Source organism: Rattus norvegicus, chromosome 2 (assembly GCF_036323735.1).
Source record: "Rattus norvegicus strain BN/NHsdMcwi chromosome 2, GRCr8, whole genome shotgun sequence".
In the NCBI taxonomy this organism is placed as follows: domain Eukaryota; kingdom Metazoa; phylum Chordata; class Mammalia; order Rodentia; family Muridae; genus Rattus; species Rattus norvegicus.
The window spans coordinates 196494784-196515556 of NC_086020.1; the positions used below are offsets into that span (position 1 = coordinate 196494784).

The 20773-nt window shown below is 35.7% G+C and overlaps 1 protein-coding gene across 1 annotated transcript; it reads left to right on the forward strand.

The window, feature by feature from the left end:
- The first annotated feature begins 1672 nt into the window (after positions 1–1672).
- Positions 1673–19051, forward strand: Chi3l3 (chitinase 3-like 3). Its single transcript, NM_001412550.1, has 11 exons — positions 1673–1712; positions 5996–6025; positions 6545–6746; positions 9628–9684; positions 10313–10478; positions 14285–14409; positions 16142–16265; positions 16496–16681; positions 17445–17564; positions 17646–17787; positions 18731–19051. The coding sequence occupies exons 1-11, from the start codon at positions 1688–1690 to the stop codon at positions 18757–18759; spliced, it is 1206 nt and encodes a 401-aa protein (NP_001399479.1). The 5' UTR covers positions 1673–1687; the 3' UTR covers positions 18760–19051.
- The last annotated feature ends 1722 nt before the right edge of the window (positions 19052–20773 follow it).

Consider the following 20773-nt stretch of genomic DNA (forward strand, 5'->3'; position numbering starts at 1 on the left):
ACGTATGTATCGTACATATTTTTATCACATAAATATAATGGCTCAAATTAATATTGCTACTAGTATGCATATGATTATAGTTAGTACATTGATGAGCCTATGTCTGCTATTCAGTTTGGCCTTTCATGCTGGCACAACCTTTAATCACCTGTGAAGTGTGTTCAGTGAAGAATTAAACTCTTTGGCAAGTAGAAATGTTCATGGGTATGTAATTAATACAGTAATGTTCGGCATATTGTGGGGTATACAATTATCTAGACAGAATTTCTCTAGATAATCAACAATAGTTGACAGAAGATAGTTCAGTAAGAACAAATGAGGAGCCATGTATTTTACTATCTTTAAGGTCTGGACTATGAATGTGATTTTCAGTTCCTTCCTGACTTCTTTAAAATAATGATATGTAACCTGAAATTTAAATCTAAACAGATCATTCCTGCCTTAAGTGTCATTTTATAAGAGGATGAGAAATGATACAGGGACATAAGTACACATCCTCCCTCTAAAATCAAATAAGTGCTTTTACAGATTATCAATGGTGGTTTTATAAGGGCATCATTCCAGAGAGGATTACTACAAAATTTGTGTACCCCTGTGAATGGGAAACAAACCATGAAGTCTTAATAATTCTAGGTTGAATAGGCAAATTTAAATTACAAAATTTTTTCAATAGAGACAACCATGTGGTTGTCCATTCATTCAAGCAAGTGGCCTGTGTTCTATGATAAATACACTTTTGTCCATATCCTCAATGTGGTGTATCACCATATTATTTCATATAATTAGGACAAAAATGTGTGATAGAATATTTACAAGGATTATGAGGAAGAGAATATTATTCAGTGAGAAAGAGACGTCCTGATCTGGACTTTAAAGAATCGGTTCTACTGAAAAACATGGCAGACAAGAGAGCTTGAAGAGAGTCAGATAAAGGGCATTTTAAGATAGAATGTAGATAATTTTGTAGAAATGAAGTTTTAATAGAACTTGTGTCACATGCTGTTTGGAGACAGAGGCTTGGAATGAATACTAAACATAGAATTCTAAAACTGTTTATGTGCCTGACATTGGTATAAATTCAGCATTTTAACATCATCTTTATGTAGTAACAAGAGGGAATCATTTTCCTCACTTTGTATGTCAAGAGATGGAATGAAAGGACGAGGGAGTACTTGGGGGTATGAGATGCAACACAATTTGGCCCATAAAGTGCCTCCTGAAAAAAAAATAACTGGAACAAAGTCCAGAGAGTTTCCTATGACATGGAAAATGTCCTAAGCCACTGATCTCAGGATTAAGGTAAATGAAGGAAAGAAGCACAATGTTTTCCATGGAATCAACTAGTTTACTTTCCAATAAGAATGAGATTTTCTTAGGTATAAAACATATACAATATTCAAAGAAATGCTGTGTCTCTGGGAACTGCGAATATGATCTTAGCTGAATGACTCATGTGTGAAATGAAGATATGCCCACTTGTTGGAAACATAGCTATTTTGCTTGAACAGGTGATAGAAGGTGCTGGTTGTGTAATAAGGGAGTTTATTCAGCAGTACGAAGCTATGAATACAAAGATTACCAACAAAGACTTCCTAATCCAAACTTTCCACTTTGAAACATTACATAACCATAATCTCAAAGCATAAAAATCCAACAGAAGCTCTCCAGAAGCAATCCTGAGGACACCATGGCCAAGCTCATTCTTGCCACAGGTGAGTTGATAATCAGGTATAGAACTTCACTCTTGCCTGAGTTTTCCCTCACAGGATCTGACAAGGAAGCAATTTGGACATGACAACTCTATGCTTTTCCAATCTTTGTAATTGCAAGTGTTCTTTCCTTATTCCATCCTTCCCTAACTCTCGTAAGTCCATGGACTAAGAGAATATTTCTGCCTTCACTGATACCACAGGCACAGCAGTAATGTCTTAACTTCATTCAATGCTTGGTCTGCTGTACCTTCCCAGTCATTCACTCCCCTGTCTCTCTTGCTCTACCACCTGCCTGAAATTTCTATTCTGCTCATTTTCATATCACTTTTCTAGAATAACTTTTGCAGAGACACGCATCAGTAGAATCTGAGTTAGAGCTGTCAGAGGTCTGTTTATCCTGTGACTTTCAGAATTATTTTACATTTATTCTTTATTGTCATTTTCCATTGATGACTTAAATTGACACAAGAAGAAACATTAAGTTACTCATAGAGCTAGATTTGAGTGTTTTAAATCAAGTTGTTGAAACCTTATGAGTTATTTCAAATCCGTGCCCTACACAATTTTTCAGCTTCATAAATTCATTCCAGACAAGACTAAGTACAATGTTTAAAAGATTCCCGTTAGAGGTGTTCTACTTACATAACAATTCAAATCCCAAATCTTACCACCAAAGAGGTACAGTCCGAACTCTCTCCAATAGAAATCCCTCCATGCCTACATAATAAGATATCCTGATTTACAAAGCAAATCAACTCATACAAAGAGAAGACCTCTTCAAAACTAAATTTCCTTTGTTGCTAAAAATGATATCTCAGAGAAAACATTTTATATAGCCAGCACAGTCTTTTAACAGATAGATGCAAACAATGGCTAACTTCAAAAGATATTGAATGATGTATTTTAGATGTCTTGACTGGGGGAAGACTTGGTTCATTACGACTCTGGGGACTGAAGCTACTGTATGTTTGCTCACTAAGTAGAGAACCTTGTGAATAATTTCATTCAGTATCACTGGCAGAGGTAACAGATTTCAAATTTTACAGCAATTAGGACACAACAGATGGAACATGCAGACATTGCTATATTTTACTAACCACTGTAGAATAGTTTGAATGACATATGTCTTCAGGGTCCAAACCTTGTATGGCTGTAAAGTTTCTAGGGAATGTAATGATCGATGGTCAGTAGGGTGGCCCAGTAGAATTTTCTCCCTAAATGCCATAAATAATGGTCAATATTCTAGAACTCTAAGTCTACATTTATCTCTGTAAGGTTTTACTATGTATTTACTTCATCAGAACAACAGATATTATAGTACCAGAGTGAAATGAACTCCTTGTGCCAACCTATAACATAATGTCTTTACAATTTGTTAATGTAACTTTCAAGTAAGTCATTCCTCACAAAATATCTGCTAGATGATGTGTATGCCTGTAAATTGTAATCAAACCATAAAATACTATTTATCATAGATGAATACATTAAACTTGCAAACTTATTGAACAGGTAAAACTTTCTGGACTCACAAGAACTCTGGTATTGTAAAAGTTTGCAACTGGTTCTTCCTGCTAGTTCCAGGCTCCCAGAAATAAAACTCTGACACAAAATATATGTGTTAATAAATTGTTCGTATAGCTGGGCTCTTCTCAGATTAGATATAACGTAAAAGTTACCTTTTATTCTAACCTATGTTCTAACACAAGGTTGGTTACCTGGTCTCAGATACCATGCTCTGTCTCATTTTCCTATCTTCCCAGCAAATATACAGTGCCTAATACTAACCTAGAATCTTTAATGCCTCCTAGTTATCCCACATCCTCTTCCCTGCTTAAGATGGTATATATATATAATCAAATTTATTATTGAAGGGAACTACATCCATATAGAAACAAGATATTTTCCCTATATGTGAATACACTTATGTATGATAAAAAGTACAAATTTTCATCGACTTAATATAGTGTTTAATCTCATATCAATACTATATAAAATATAGATAATATTCTCTGGAAATTCTACAGCAATTAAGAGGAAGATAATATCAATAATGATAACAAGGGGATCTGTTCTTGAGTTCCATGAATTAATATTATTGGGCAATCCCAGTGGATAAAAATTTACAATTGACTGGGTATGGCATCTTGAATTAGTATGTGAACAATCTTGCTTAACTAGAAGTTTAATATGATATACTAGTATCATATAGAATTTGGAAAAGTAAATTGAAATGAACTCTAAGAACAGAATCCTAAAATATGTGACAGATATTGAAGGAGTGGAAAAATTTTGCAATAATCAACTTCATGTATTAGTGATTGGGAATGGACTCTATTTTTATATCAGCATATGTATAGAAGATAGAGGTTGTTTCTGAGTTGGAAAAGGAACATGCTTGGTTACACTTATTTTTAGACAAAGGCATGGCTAGTAACTTTACCTAGAATTCAACAGAACAAGAGTTGGCAGAATATTTAGAAAGTGGCCATGAAATAGATAAAGTTTCTCAGGCACTCACTTTAAGACTTTCATGTGAATGACTAAAGAAAGATATTAAATTGTTTGACAATGGTTAAATCTTCCACTGAATAATTTGATTACTTTTGAATAAGAATTCAATTATATAGGAAGCATGCACAATAAAAATGAACTGCTCTTCTGAAAAGAATATGCATTTCTGGGAATAGCCAAAATCATTTCAAATACATTATTGTCTAGGGTGATAGTTTTCACTCACTTTTAGGAGACAGGACATTTTATGTATATGGGGATAGATACTAAAGGAGAAAAGTCAACAGTAGCTAACTATTGGTTTATTAATTACACACACACATATTCTCATAAAAATTACTAGTTAGAAAATGTAATAATCAGGGTCTGAAATGAGTGAGTGAAGCATTCTGTAGCAGTTCTGAAGAGATCATGGCCTAGCTCATTGTTGTCACAGGTAAGTAGAAAATGAGACATAAAGTCTTATTTATGCCTGAAGCAGTTTTAACTCTAGAGCATTATGTTTTCAAATTCTTTATTTATCATTTCAAATTGTGTCACTTTATTCAGGATTTGTCTAGCTCTCATAAGTCTATCTGTTGGGAGAATATTGATGCCACATGAATGGCACTAATGTCTCACATTCATTCAAGGGTCCTTTGCTGTTTGTCTTTGTCCAGCCATTCATTACCCCATACCTCTTCCTATTCCTCCTTACTGGAAGGAGTTCTGTGACTCAGTTCTGTGACTTTACTCTGATTGCTGTCCTTGAACATATTTTAAGTGATGGGAACAAGAGAATCTGAGATAGAGTTATCCACATTTCTTAACTCTTCTCTATTCAGAATCATTTTACACTTTCCCTCCATTATCCTTTTTCCTTGATAATATAGAACTATCATAGACATACATACAATTATCCAAAGAGTTACAGTAAGTCACTGTTTTAAGACAAGTTGTTCAAAGCTTACTCTTTTCTGTACTTCTTAGTACAGTTTCAGAAAGGTATTCAAATGACTTGAATCTCAATTTGTAAAAGAATCAGATTACAGGAGCTGTAAATTCATGATGATGATGATCCACACCTAAAACTCACCACTTGAAAGGCACAACAGAAAAGCATATTTGGGTAACTAATGACACTATGATTCAAAATACACACACACACACACACACACACACACACACACACACATACACACATACACAAACATAACAAGAAAGCAAAAAAGCCATCAACAGAAAAGATATTCATCCTAAACTGCCAACTAAGAGTCCAAAATGATATCTGGTATGAATCACTATATTTCTTCTGGCAACTGCTTTTGATCAGTGCTTACAAACATCAAAATGGCTCAAGGAGATATTCAGTTCTGTGCTTTAGATGTTGCATCTTCTGAAGAGGACTTGATTAGTTATGGCTCTTAAAACTAAATTCATAAATGTATGGCCACTAAGCAGGTAAAATTGTGAATAATTTCAGTTAGAAACTCTTGTAATTGTAGTAGACTTAATGTTAAATAACAATTAGGACACTGATGGTAAAACATGAAATATTGATAGGTTGGACTACTCTGTAAAGAGAAGTTTGAAAGACACGATAACTTTAAGGTCCCCACATTGGTGAAGCAATATTTTTTTAGCAAAAATCAAATTTTGTGTGATATAATGACCTATAATTGGTAGGCTTTGTAATCTTACAAGGATTACAAACTTTATGTTATACCAATAGTTATGGTTACACTAATTGATTCAGAATAAGAAATGTGTTTTGTCTACCTCTCTCTGTCTAGGTCTAGCAATTCTTCTGTATGCACACCTGGGTGAGTTTTTGATCAAACCATTCTTCAACATAAATCTTTAATCCCGATTCATTATTTTAATGATTTATAATGCAATTTTCTGCTAATCATGATTCATTTTCATTTGCTATATGGACTCAAATGTCCAAACACAATTGATTAAAGAAATGCATTAGATTTGTCTCTTGGATAGTAGATGAGCAGCAGTTTTCTCTGCTGTCCTACCTAGTGAGATGAGTTGAGAGTTTTGAAATTGATAACCTCTGGGTTTTACAGATATTGTCCTTTTCTCATGGTTTGGTTTTTTCATAAGGCCCAAAAACTTATCTGAGTTTTGACTATGAATTTGCTACAATTATAAGCAACTGAGTCATTGGCTGGTTAAAAAGTTGTACTCATTTACACAAATAGTCACAGCACTCATCTATTTCTGAATAACATGTGTCTGATACACGACTAATAAAATAATAAAGGAAAAATTGTTAGCCAAGGTTACAGGCATCTACATCAGGACAGTATTCCTCTGATAACTTTCCACAGGATCTTCCTATCAGCTGATGTGCTACTATACCAGTTGGGCTAAGGACAGACCAACAGTAGGGAGTTTCAAAATTGGTAATATTGACCCTTGTCTGTGTACCCACTTGATCTATGCCTTTGCTGGGATGCGGAATAATGAGATTATCAACACAAGTGAGCAGGACTTGATTGACTATGAAGCAATAAATTATCTGAAAGACAGGTAAGGACAGAGATAACTGGTTTGTTATAATTGTTCCAATAGTTGCTATATCTCAGTGTTTCCTAAAATGTATGTCAGAACCAACAAAATTGCATAATGATTCCAGCAATATATCCTTCAGTTTTCAATTGAGACAGGCTGTATCTCTTATCTTTTTATTTGTTTTATCACTCATGGCCTTGGATTCTGCATAAACTTCTGTATGTCTCACAACCCTGTTAGGATACAAGTTACTTCATTCCATATTTTGTATGTGTTTAGCCTTCTTTCTAAACATATTTCTTGAAATATCCTTCCTGGATCAACACTGTGTCTATATTTCGGTGAGAATCATCATTCTATTTTCACATTCTATGTGTTCAAATATGGTAGATATTTTTTGTAATTCAGACCATATTCTATTTGCCTGTCTTCCACCTAGTTCATTTAATACCATACCTACCAGTCTCAAAAATATATTTTCAAAAGAGAAACAAACCAAACTTTCATTTTTTAATGTTTGAGTATTATTTCTGGATATATGCAGAACACACCACATTGCCCAGTCACCAAATTCTCAAAAATTACTGTGACTTAAATTGAATTTGTGAATCAAGCTACAATTAATGTTGACACACAGCCTCCTCTTGAAAACCTTGGGTACTTTTGCTTTTGAGGTAAACTAAAGACTGTGCCTTTGATCATATGGCATTTCTACCATTCTGGAGAAATGTCATAATGCTCTCCTCCGTAACTGTACTTAGTTATATTTATATCAGCAGTGCACTACTTTTTATTCATATACTTGATGATATTGATTAGGTTTCATCTTCTATTATAATAGCTATCATGAGAAACATAAATAGACGGATCTATGAAGTTGAAATTTAAATTTATGTTTGTCATGGTATTAGGTTTGCTTAATTTAACTGTTAGAAATTTAATTTAACTATCTTTCTTTGAGAAAATTCTCCCCAAGGATTTTCCTTTTAAAAAATAATTTATATTCTTGATATTCAATTACTGATTTGTGTATTTTATATTAATACATTATTATATATTTTACAATTATTCTCCCCAGTCTATAATTTCTAAATCAATTCAGTTTATTGCTTTCCCTATTTTTGTTAGTTAGAATAAAACAACAAAGCTAGATTAATCTTTCAATAATAGCTTATAAACATGGAATACATGATGAAATATCCCAAAGACTATACATGGACTGACATATACTGGGCTCCAACATCATAGGTAGCAATGAATAGCCTAGTAAGTGCACCATTGGAAGGGGAAGCCCTTGGTCCTGCCAAGGCTGAACCCCCAGTGAACATGATTGTTGGGGGGAGGGTGGTAATAGGGGGAGGATGGGGAGGGTAAGCCCATATAGAAGGGGAGAGGGAGGGGTTAAGGGGATGTTGGCCAGGAACCTGGGAAGGGGAATAACAATCGAAATGTAAATAAGAAATACTCAAATTAATAAAGATAAAAATATATCCATGGTCCAAATCAATCACATGGAGATATCTCAATATTCTTTCAATAATTTGGAAACTTCAGATTTCATGTTTACATCACTCCAATTTCTGTTTATTTTTGTCTGTGGTATGACCTGGGTCATAACTTCTCTTTTGAATTACTTGTGTGAAGAGTGTTTTCTTAGGAAGTTTCTGCTGTGGGACTTTTGCCACCTATGAGTGACACCATATGTTAAATATCAAAGAAGTACACAATTCTATTTTTTATATAAAACCTGCTCTGACTGTGTAAAAGATACCATAGTGATGGAAACATCAGTGATGTGGTTCATCTTTTATCTGTCAGTGTTTTTTACTTGTTTTTGGAAAACAAAAAAAATTGCAATCTTTGCTAATTACTTCAGGAAGCTAGAACTGTGGGCCATTAGAAGTCAAATACCACTGCTCACAAGAATCATAAATGTTTGATGAATTTTGTGAAAGTTTTGTTTGATTTAACAATAAACTGAACACTTTTTTTCCAGCAACTGACAGGTTAGGTATTTTAGCCACACCAATGCTCTGGAATACTCAGGAGACATCTTACTTCAGTAGTAACATTAACTTTAGGAAGACTCTAATCTATGGTTTCCAACTACAACTGAGTTCAGTAAAAGGTCTTATATCTAACAATGCCCCTTTCATGTCTTGCATTAAAGCTAAGTGGACCACTGAAAGCAATGCCTATCTCTACCGCATATCACAGAAACTGAATCTCCAAGGAAGGGAGATAAACCTAAAAGTTTAATGACTTCTCCAAAGAGCTGATCAATTACCATGGAATCTGATGTCTCAATCCAAGTATTTCAGTGAAGATGTACACTTCCAGCAGAACTGATTTGTATTTAATGATGAGAATTGAGACAATAATAAAGATCCATCTATATGTTAACTTTGTTACTATGGAGAATGTGAGCTTCCTATGGTTATGAGTTACTAGCACAGAAATGTAGTTACTATAATACTTGGTAAACATTTATTAAATTTAGAATTATTTAAGGGGCCGGCCTAAAAGTATGATAATGAAGCTTATTCAAAATTGTCTGGTCTCAATAGAAGAAGCCCTTGGTCCTGTGAAGGCTCATTTCCCCAGTGTAGGGGAATGCCAGGGTGTTGAGGGGAATGGACAGGGGGGAAGGAGAGGATCCTCATGGAAGGAGGGGGAAAGGGATGAGAGAGGAAGAAACTGGGAAAGGGGATAACATTTGAAATGTAATTGCATAAAAGTACACAATAAAAATTACTTAATGTTGAAAAAGCTTCTTCTGTAAAGTGATAGTATGTCAAAACAAAACTGAAAAGTACAAGAAATATTTTTAAAAAGCACTGATATTTTTTATAATGGATGCCAAAAGTTTTGATATTTCTCTTTTTCTGTCACTTTTGAGGAACACTGAGCTAAAAACTCTCCTGGCCATTGGAGGCTGGAAGTTTGGATCTGCCCCGTAAGTTCTATACACGTGGGATACTGGGTGTTAATGTTCTAGGCAGGCTATAGTTGTAAAATCACAGGTTAATTACCTCATCTTTTTAAAAAGGGAATTGAAGAAAATGCATTAAGTAAATGTTTCAACATGGAAATAATGACAATAGAGCCTCAAATTAAACAGGAATCATTCCTTCCAGGTACACACATGGCCTTCACATGTCAAACTTGGATGCATCCTCTGAGAGATTTTTAACTACCAAAAAGCTTTTCTTAACGTGTTTCATGTCCTCCAGACCAGAGGATGGTCATGTTCTGCTTTTGATTACCTGTTCAGGACATAAAATAATGGCCTCTTATTCAGAAATTTTCTTTGATTAGATATGACTTGGAGTGTTTGAAGACAAATATGATGAGTTAGGATGAACATAAAAATTAAAATGCCAGGGAAACTTGTTAGTAGTTAATAAGGGGCTGGGAAAATAAAGGATATTTTGAGGTAGGTGGTGTGAGTGCAAAGGGAGGATGAGAGAGAAACAGGGCACTGTTGTGAAGGACAAGGAGTCAATATTCAACTGTGAACTGTTTTGTTTCCAATGTGTCCATGTCATAGAAGCCTAACACTAACTTCTTTCAATATACATAAGGTTCAGTGCCATGGTCTCTACTCCTCAGAACCGGCAGACATTCATCAAATCAGTCATCAAATTCCTTCGCCAGTATAAGTTTGATGGCCTCAACTTGGACTGGCAATACCCTGGGTCTCGTGGAAGCCCTCCTAAGGACAAACATCTCTTCAGTGTCCTGGTGCAGGTCGGTCAATTGGAAAATTTCTTTGGTTCTAGAAGGTTTAAATCTCTCCATTTCAAGGACTATGAGTACTTGTGAAGTAAAATCAAACAAACATAGAGTTATAGAATCTTAGCACTGTAAAGATCCTAACTTATTTTTCATTTATTCAACAAATATGTGAGACATTACTTTCCAATTGTTTTAAAACCATAGTGAATCGTTGTGTGTCCTCTAGGGAGTGAGTCCAGTGTCACCATCTTCATATTACAGACAAAACCATTAATGCCCAGAGTGTATTTGAGTAATCTTTCCAGAATCACATAGATAGTAATAATCACAACTACTTATGCTATTTGCATGCAGAGTTCAATTCTTAAAATCCAGAGGTTAGTGGGTCCAGTTTTAATCAAGGAACAAGACAGAATGTTTTGCTTCATAATGCACACATATGAGATAATCTAGGCAACAAATAATAAAACTTTGAAAACTGGCAGGAAACACCAAAGTACAAAATAAATTCAAAATTGTGAGTACCTGATTGGGTTTGGAAATGTATAAAGAAGCACTTCTGAATAAGGCCAACTTGTTCTGAGTCTGAGAAGGACTCTGCTGTCATTAAATTAGATAAGGAAACATCTGTTACAATGGTGAAGAAGAGATCTATGAAAAAGTGACTTGGTAAGACATGTCAGTTTAAAGAGGCATCAAGTTCTGATCATGTGGTAGCTTTATATTTATTTAAAAATCTGTAATTCTCATACAACACCTTTGGATACTTTAAACGATTGAGCATATAAGTCAAGAAATATGACAAACCTTGGACTTTTGTGACATTAGCTAATAATGAATTGATGGGGTCCTGACTTGACTGTCAGGTACTGAGGTGGGACACAGAGTCAGATGAAAGCCGAAGGCTGATGACCTCTGACTTTAACTCTCTCTTACTGTACTGGGGGCCAGAAGCCGAGGGCTTCTAGCAATTTAACTCTCTCTTGCTATTCTGGGGATAAAAAGCTGGTGGATCTGGAAATTTAATCCTCTTGTTATCCTGGGGCCAAAAGCTAATGGCTTGTACAAATCTAACCCACTGCATTCTGGGGACCAGAAGCTGATGGCTCCTGGCAATTAACTATTTTGTTCTTCTGAGCCCAAAATATGACTTCTGGCAATTAACTTCTGCTGAAAGCACCAGCAGCGTAATGAAAGAAACTTAATTACTTGGGCCTTTTACTCTCTGAGTCAGGGGGCCCTTGATGGACAGGATAAAGGCTTGGAGTTCTTTATCTCTTCCTGAGCCAGAGAGAAAGGAAAAGAAAGTCAGGCGCACACAAATACATGCACAAAGGATGAAGCAGAAAAGGGCTACATCCACTTCTATTATTGCTTTCAGCATTTCATAATTTTTTAGTCAAAAGTTCCTGTATAAGAAATTGCCTACCTCGGGGCTGGGGATTTAGCTCAGTGGTAGAGCGCTTACCTAGGAAGCACAAGGCCCTGGGTTTGGTCCCCAGCTCCGAAAAAAAGAACCAAAAAAAAAAAAAGAAAAGAAATTGCCTACCTCATAGGTAATATGTTACACAAAAGGGGAGTTACAGGGGTAGTAAGTACAAAACAGTGTTTCATTCTATTATATGTAAGTTCCAAGCAACAGTTTCACACGGTCTTGCTCTATCACATTGCATACCTGTGGCCTCATCCTTGGACTTGACATAGAATAAATGTTTTTTCTTGATCAAAAACCTGTTGCAAGCCTTTTTCTCTTCTAAGCATAATTAATGAAAACTCATTGTATTCCTGATTATGCAGCCTTTACTTAATATCTATGAGGAGGGGCCATATTCTATTATTGACTCCAACTTTTTTATATCCATAAGTAGATTAATATACAGTATTAAACTTCATGATATGAAATTTGATTTGATGCCCTGTGCTGCAGTTAGCATCAGGAGTAGATGATCACCAATAGAATGAATAGAATAGAAAGCCAGACTTGGGCTGATTCCATCGTAGGCCTTTCAGCAGGCAGGAAAACAACAATCAGGATAAGGAAGGATGAAACATGGCTCAGTCCACATTAACTGTAACCAGTGCTGGACTTGGACTTCTAGAGTTGGGCCTAGATTAGTTTATTTTAGCCATATTTGGCCACAAAATAATTTTAAACATTATTCAGATATCAATTAACTCAGTCCCAAGATTACAATTTGACACATGTTTACATTGAGATTACTTACAAAACACATCTGTGCAATTTCAAAAGGATGGGTAGTGTTGACTCAAAGAACCTGCCCAAGATTTGGATGTCTCTGGAGCATTATTGAAGTAAACATAATGTGTGTAGTTGTCAGGAATGCCCAGATAGCATCAGAGAACATAGAGTCACTTACGCTGCTGTAAAGCACAAATTATATCACTCATGAGGAAGGGATTTATGTCCTAAAAGTGATACTTAAGATTTTCAAGGGAAAAGGTTTGAAAAAAGTAAATTCTAGCATATCATAAGAGCCCAATTCATCAAAAAACGAAGGATCACCAGGTTTTAAAACTACATCATTACTGGTATTCCTAAAAGAACAGTTAACATCACATTCTATTGTAGAGTAAGAGGTATGTTCAACTTCCCTGGTTCCTCTGGTGTTTATTTGTGTTCACAAGAACTTTCTATCCTCTAGAAATACTGAAAAGTGGTTTTAAAATTCAATTTGCCCTAAAACAATTTTTATAAACCTTATTTATGTATTAAAAATTTCCCACTGCTCTTCTAGAAACTCGATGACAAATTATTTTCAATATCACCACACTCAATGGATTTTTATCAAACCTCTGAAAAGTTTCAATGTTAAGAAAAATGTGAATGACAGGATATTTTTTGCTAAATAGCTTTGATAGAAAGAGAACGTGAGCATCAAACTAAATCATGCTTCTGCCTGACATTGACAATTCTGAGTGCTTTCATTAAGCAAGAAAAAAATTTAAACACAAATATTACAATTGATAGGCTTACCAATTAAAATGATCTATGTAACACTCATCTTCTCATGACTTGAACCAGCAAAATGTTCTCATCATTTCATCCTCTTAACACATGGCAAAATGTGAAGTTTGTTTGCTTTCTTCATTTTATAAAATTTCATTTTAACTTATTTTCTGAACTGTTCTGAGATACTTTCCACCTCTATGCTCACCCAAATAATTCATGTCTTCTTCCTAACTTTCTCAAAAATAAATAAATCAATAAACAATACCCATAAAACATATCAGAAGAAAAAAAAACATATCAGAAGAAAAATCAGTGGTACTATTAACACAAGAAATAAACATTCTTTGAAAGTATGTGTCACACTGAAATAATACCAATATGAAAGAAAACTGAATTTGAAGATATGATTATACTCAGAATCCTGTGGATTATGAACAGTCACTGAATTGGACCTCTTACTCAGTTCTTACCACCTTCTCATTTTGATATTTGATTAGGCAGGATGCAGGACCTGTGAGCTAATTCAACCACAGAGCAATGCCAGCATTTCTCTGCAGCATTACACGAGGATACAGGCTCAGATGGGAGTCACTTGCAGAGTGCTGGATTTAGAATCAGCTCGGATCAAACACTGGAGCCTGTATTCTAGTCATTGATTCCTACAAATTATTTTTTAATCCCTATACATATTAGCCATAAAATAATTTAATCAATTTTAATGATTTATTGAGTTATTTACAAATAAAGTAAGAGAAAATTTGTAAATATGTACTGAAATAATTTTATAAGATTCATTTATCATAAAAATATCTGAAATAATATATAAGTACATTGTACTTTTTTTTAGGAAATGCGTAAAGCGTTTGAGAAAGAATCTACTGAGCAAGAAATCCCAAGGCTGCTTCTCACTGCCACAGTAGCTGGAGTCATTGACACAATCCAGTCTGGTTACAAGATTCCTGAACTCTCTCAGTAAGTGAAGACCCATCCTCAGGTCTCTTGTGGGAATTTAAGCAATGATCACTTATTCACAGACTTCTTGGTGCTTCAAGACACTGTGTATAGGCAGTATTATGGGTATGCTTTGATTACATAGGTATGAAAATGGTCCTAGAAAAAATTCTAACCTTATGTTTATTGATCTTATAAATAATGTTTATCTATAGAAATATTTTATATATAAATACAATGTATTTTGATAATACATATCCATACATAGCTGCCTTTCTAAATAATCCTAATAGATTATAACTTATATCCCTCTGAATTACAGGTTTTCTGTTTTTAGTTTTTAATGATGTTAATATCTTCTTACACAAATTATAAAGCCAAAAAATGCATGGCTATGGGCTCATCCAGTGGATCACAGGCACCTACCAATGGCCACAATCCTAAGACAAGTTGAATCTTGCTCATTTTGCCATTAAATAACAACAACTTCTTTATAATATGTTGGGCTTGGGAAGGGAAATATCTGCCCAAAATGCTATAATTTTGTAAGACTTGATATCCTATAGATATTGTGCATATAAACATCATCTGCTATGAGGTTATGCTTTTTGACAGCCTCATCTGATGAAGTCATCATTTCACCATCTTCCTTTCTTCAGCAGCAATAAATTCTTCCCAAACCCTCTTGCATCATATCTTTTGAGCCTTGACTATGCACGATCAAAATAGAAATGTCATGTCTATAGCTGAGAACTCAGATTTACTTAAGATTCTGTACTTTTTTTAAATCTTTATTAACTTGAGTATTTCTTATTTACATTTCGATTGTTATTCCCTTTTCCGGTTTCCGGGCCAACATCTCCCTAACCTCTCCCTCTCCCCTTCTATATTGGTGTTCCCATCCCCATCCTCCCCCCATTACTGCCCTCCCCCCAACAATCACGTTCACTGGGGGTTCAGTCTTGGCAGGACCAAGGGCTTCCCCTTCCAAAGATTCTGTACTTTAATAGGTATATAAATTAAGAACTTTTCTTCAAAAAGAGAAGATATTCTAGAAAAATGTGAAAGCAGCATATATCTATGGAAATAAACACATATTTACATGGCAGTTCAATACTATAACAATCTAGCGAAACAACAAATTTTCATCCCTTGTTGGGCTCTTAAGTTTCTAAGACATTAATGTTTGGCTGGATTTACTGGGTCAGGTATAAAAGACACCCAATTTAAGCCTCATATACAATCAGAAATCAGGTTATTACCTCCATAATGATCATGCCTTTAGTGAATAACTTGTAGAGTGTGTTGGTACTGTAGCATTTTGGTTCTATCAATAGGTAAGAACATCAATATCTTTTTACCCCTGAAGCCTATTGTACATATTTATAATGGTGTAGGCTTCTTGTAGGAAGAGAGATTGCACTGTAAGTTTCAGATTGATTTGTTTATGTCTAGAAGTAATGTGTTCAGCACTATGGTTTAGCATCAAGATATGGTTAACATCCTGGAGCATTTGCAATATGCTGGATTATTTTTGTTGTAGATGAAATCAGAGAACTGGAAAAGAATACATGGAGGAGAAAAAGGATGCACACATTAGGATGTATATAAGGGAAGAATACAAAGACGAATTTCATACATAATGTATGAAACATAATTTCATACATTAATGCAATGTATTTTGATCATACACATCCACATATAACTGCCTCTCAATTGAAACGTTGATTGTAAGATCTTTCCTTTTCTCCAGGTCACTTGACTATTTTCAAGTCATGACATATAATCTCCATGATTTCCAGAATGGTTACACTAGAGAAAATAGTCCCCTCTATCAATCTCCATCCGACACTGGAATATATGCCTATCTCAATGTGGTAAGAAATTAACAGATTCAAGTGGAATTGAGAGATTAATGTATGAGCCTGTGCCATTCAATGTATCTGAAAAAATTCAATTCACTAATCTCTTTTGGAAAACACATAAAACCACATATTTATTTATTAGCTATAAAATCACACAATTCAAGATACAAGAGCAGGAAATTAACCTGTACAAAAAATGTCACCAGATGCTCCAGAAATAATTTTACTTTCTGCCACTATAGGATGCAATCATAAGCTACTGGAAGGATAATGGGGCAGCTCGTGAGAAGCTCATTGTGGGATTTCCAGCATATGGGCATAACTTTATCCTGAGTGACCCCTCTAACACTGGAATTAATGCCCCTATTGTCAGTACTGGCCCACCAGGGAAGTTCACAGGTGAAGCAGGACTCTGGGCTTACTATGAGGTCAGTATATTGGTAGTAGTGTGCTCATAGAATTACAGACCCATAATCTGTTTGAGAACTGGAATCAGCTGCAAGTGTATGTTCACTGTATCCAGTATGTACTGTCCCTATGCAGATACAATATGTCAAGTCCTTATACATTTTTATACTGTACCTTCATACAATTAATAATAAGAGATACTTTAGAATATACATATAAGTTGATACAACAGACCAAAAATAATACTCATAAATATGACTGAAGGATTTCTATTTCTTGCTAGAGTGGATTCTAAAATTACAATACAAGTGTGAGGGCAACATAAGATCAGTCTAAAAACTAATTCAAGCATTAGTTTTTCTTTGTGTCCTTGCTTAGTTTGATTTGCTGGACCTCAAGTTCAATGTTCAGGATGGTAGTATAAACTATGAAGATTTCCATGAACTCTCATGACTAATACTTAAAATATAAACTTTTAGAAAACAGAGATTTAAGAATAATCAGTTTGAAGACTATCTAAATATTAACAGGGCAATATTTCAGAAAGTAAACTGTAGTAATGAGGACTAGTGATGTACCTCAAGTTAGATCAATTCCCTAGTCTGGGCAAAGATCTAGATGTGTCCTGTAGAACCAGTAAATTCAAGGAAATGTCTGTTTACTGTAAGACAAATAAAAATTTATTTGAGAAAACTACAGAAGATAATGTGAAAATGGTAAACTGTATGTTATTTTTCCTTCTTGGTATTAATATGTATAAGATCTGAATTTGTTTGTTTAAAGATTTGCACATTTCTGAATGATGGAGCCACTGATCTCTGGGATGGCCCCCAGGAAGTACCCTATGCCGTTCAGGGCAATGTATGGGTTGGTTATGATAATGTCAAGAGCTTCAAGATTAAGGTAAGCTTAGACTGCCAAATATGCTGAGATTGCAGCCTGATTCCCAGGAGACCAAGTTGCTCATGTCTTCTGCTTCAACAGGCTCAGTGGCTCAAGGACAACAAATTAGGAGGTGCAATGGTCTGGCCCCTGGACATGGATGACTTCACTGGTTCTTTCTGTCAACAGGGAAGGTTCCCTTTGACTTCTACTTTAAAGCATTATCTAGGTGTACAGAGTACAAGTAAGTGACACTAGAGTTATAGTCACAGTGTACAATGCACTTCATCCATTCAAAGGTGGCCTGGACAACCCTGAATAATGTTTTAAATTAATTTATGTGTTCTTTTCAAAGTGATAGACAGTTCCCCACCTCTTCAACTCCATTAATTTATTTTACATACTTAGTGGAAACCAGGACTACCTTGAGTGTGAGGCAGTCTGCTCCAGGTCTGTTAAATATTCAGGTTATATAAGTCTGCAAAAACTATACTCACACTTGTTATCAGGTTTTTCTCCTCTTTTAGCCATATCATAAGAGTATAAATCTGTCCCTTTGGGTCCTTTTATCAGAAACACTTGGAAGGTGCTGTCCATATTTTCTCTAATATGTAGTTTATACTGAGATTTTTAACAGATTTATAAAATGTATATAAAGGAAGTGTTGCTTATGACACTGATTGTAAAAGCAATACATTTTAATTTTTTATTTTACTTTTTTATCTTTATTAACTTGAGTGTTTCTTATTTACATTTTGAATGTTATTCCCCTTCCCGGTTTCCGGGCCAACATCCCCCTAACCCCTCCCCCTGGGATTCTCCTCCCCATCCTCCCCCAAATACCACCCTCTACTCAACAATCATGTTCACTGGGAGTTCAGTCTTGGCACAGCCAAGGGCTTCCCCTTCCACTGGTGCTCTTACTAGGCACCTATATCATTGCTACCTATAAGGTTGGAGCCCAGGGTCAGTCCATGTATAGTCTTTGGGTAGTGAAAAGCAATACTTTTAATTGCTAGTCCAGCTTGCTGTGAGGTAGGTTTTAGAGACCTGGGAATGTTTTATTGTCTGGTAAAACCTGAAAGATTCTGAAGCCCAGTGCTTCTCTAGTCCATGTCACCTACATTGTATTTTTCTTCTCCATCTGCCTCCAGGGTCACTGATGTATCTTGTTCTGTGTGTTTCAGATTGTATGGCTTATAAAGAGGAGCTTTAACTGGTAATTTGTCCTTGAACCTATCAGATTAAGAGCAAATTCAAACAGCTTTTCCATAGTGGATTCTGTATCACCCTTCGAAGGAGAATAATAGCAATAAATCCTGGGCTTGCCTGAATTGAATCCCAGAGCAGTACTACTAAAATGGATGTCTTGTCTGCTGTACCAGCTAAGAAGAAACCAAGAATGGCCTTCATCTGTCTGCTTTTTGCTAATCTCTGAACATTGCTTGCTTCCTGCAAAACTACCTTGCATGTTTCTGGCTTTCATAATAAATTCAACATTCAAAATATCAGCATCTCTGATGCTTCCTGTGCAATTTTGAGGAAATCACGTGTTGGTGTGAAATTCATTCTGCTCATGGGTTATAGTGATAAAATGGCTGTGGGAAATAGTGATGAAACTCAGTGGCTTTGCATTTTCTATTTGACTTCAGGCTTTCCCATGATTGAGGCTGTGAGATGGAAATGTTTAATAGTTGGTTCAGATTGAGAATGACTATATGAAGAGGATTGGTTTAGGGTACATTGCCTATAATCCAGAAGTTGCTACAGTAGCCTCAGCATGACAGCACAGATGCAGTGATCTGTGACATAAACATATATGCACTCCAAGGCATTTTTAAATGTCTTGAGATACTGGAGTTTGCTTTCCTCTCGAGTTTTCAGCTTTGGAAGAACTCTAAGTATTTCTCATGACTTCCTGTCTGAGTACTGAGGTTGGAACAGGGCCCTTCTAAACCACCAAATTCCTTAGTAGCAGGTTTGTTTGCCACCTGTTTGCCCCCACTTCTCTTTTGGTTTACTTGACATTCACTATCAAATGACATTAAGTTCTTGTGAATACTTTGTTTAAGAAGTCACTATTCCTGATGCCAAGAGTGCTTGCTGGTAGAAGCCTGATATAGCTGTCTCCTGAGAGTCTCTGCCAGAGCCTTATCAATACAGATGCAGGTGCTTGCAACCAACCATCAGACTGAGGACCACAGGAACCCCAATGGAGGTGTTAGGGCAAGGACTGAAGGAGCTGAAAGGGTTTGCATATCCATAGGAAGAACAGCAATATTAACAAAACAGACTCCCAAAGGCTCCTTAGGACTAAACCAAAGAATACACATGGAGGGATCCTTGGTTCCAGCTGCATATGTAGTAGAGGATGAACTGGCACCAATGAGAGAAGAGACCTTTGGTCCTGTAAAGGCTTGATGTCCCACCATAGGGGAATGCTAAACCATTGAGCTGGGAGTGTGTATCAGGGTGTGGGAGGACCATCACAGACCTATGGGGAAGACTGATGGGATAGGGGGTTTGCAGAGGGGAACTGGAAAGAGGGGTAACATTTGAAATGTAAATCACTAAAGTAATCAATAAAATAGGAAGTAGACATAGACTTTAGCATATTCACCTTCTTTGGATGTAGTCCATTTTTCTCACACATATTCATAATTGTATTAAATGTTATTCAAACAGCACAACCAAACAGTCTCACGATATTTTTACACAGAACTCAAGATCTTACTAAAACTCAGCCAATCTCAAAGATGTTTATATCAGTCATAGATATACTCATTCTAATTTGTTTTTCTGACTTTGATTATTTTTTCTTTTTAATGTTAATGCAAAAATACACAATAAAATGCTCTCAAACTGAATCCAAAAACACAACAAATTATCCATAAGGGGAATATGGACACAAAGTTTAGAGCAGAAACTGAAGGTTCAGCAGAAACTGAAGGTTCAGCAGAAAGGTTCAGAACCTGTTCTACATGTGATCACCAAGACAGGATCCAGATATAGAATGTCTCCTGAGAGACACAGCCAGAGTGTGTCAAATACAGAGGCAAACTCTAGCAGCAAACCACTGAACTGAGAAAGGGACCACCAGTGAAGGAATTAGAGAAAAGATTGAAAGAACTGAAGGGGCTTACAACCCCATAAGAAGAACAATGCCAACCAACTAGAGGGTCCAGGGACTAAACCACTACCCAAAGACTGTACATGGACTGACTCATGTT

Bases quoted from the DNA above. Each gene is read 5' to 3' on its own strand.
- Chi3l3 (NM_001412550.1), top strand. From the start codon at position 1,688: ATGGCCAAGCTCATTCTTGCCACAG. The intron at 6,026-6,544 runs GTGAGTTTTTGA...AACTTTCCACAG, and splicing joins TCTTCTGTATGCACACCTGG to GATCTTCCTATCAGCTGATG. The intron at 17,788-18,730 runs GTAAGTGACACT...TGTGTGTTTCAG, and splicing joins TCTAGGTGTACAGAGTACAA to ATTGTATGGCTTATAAAGAG.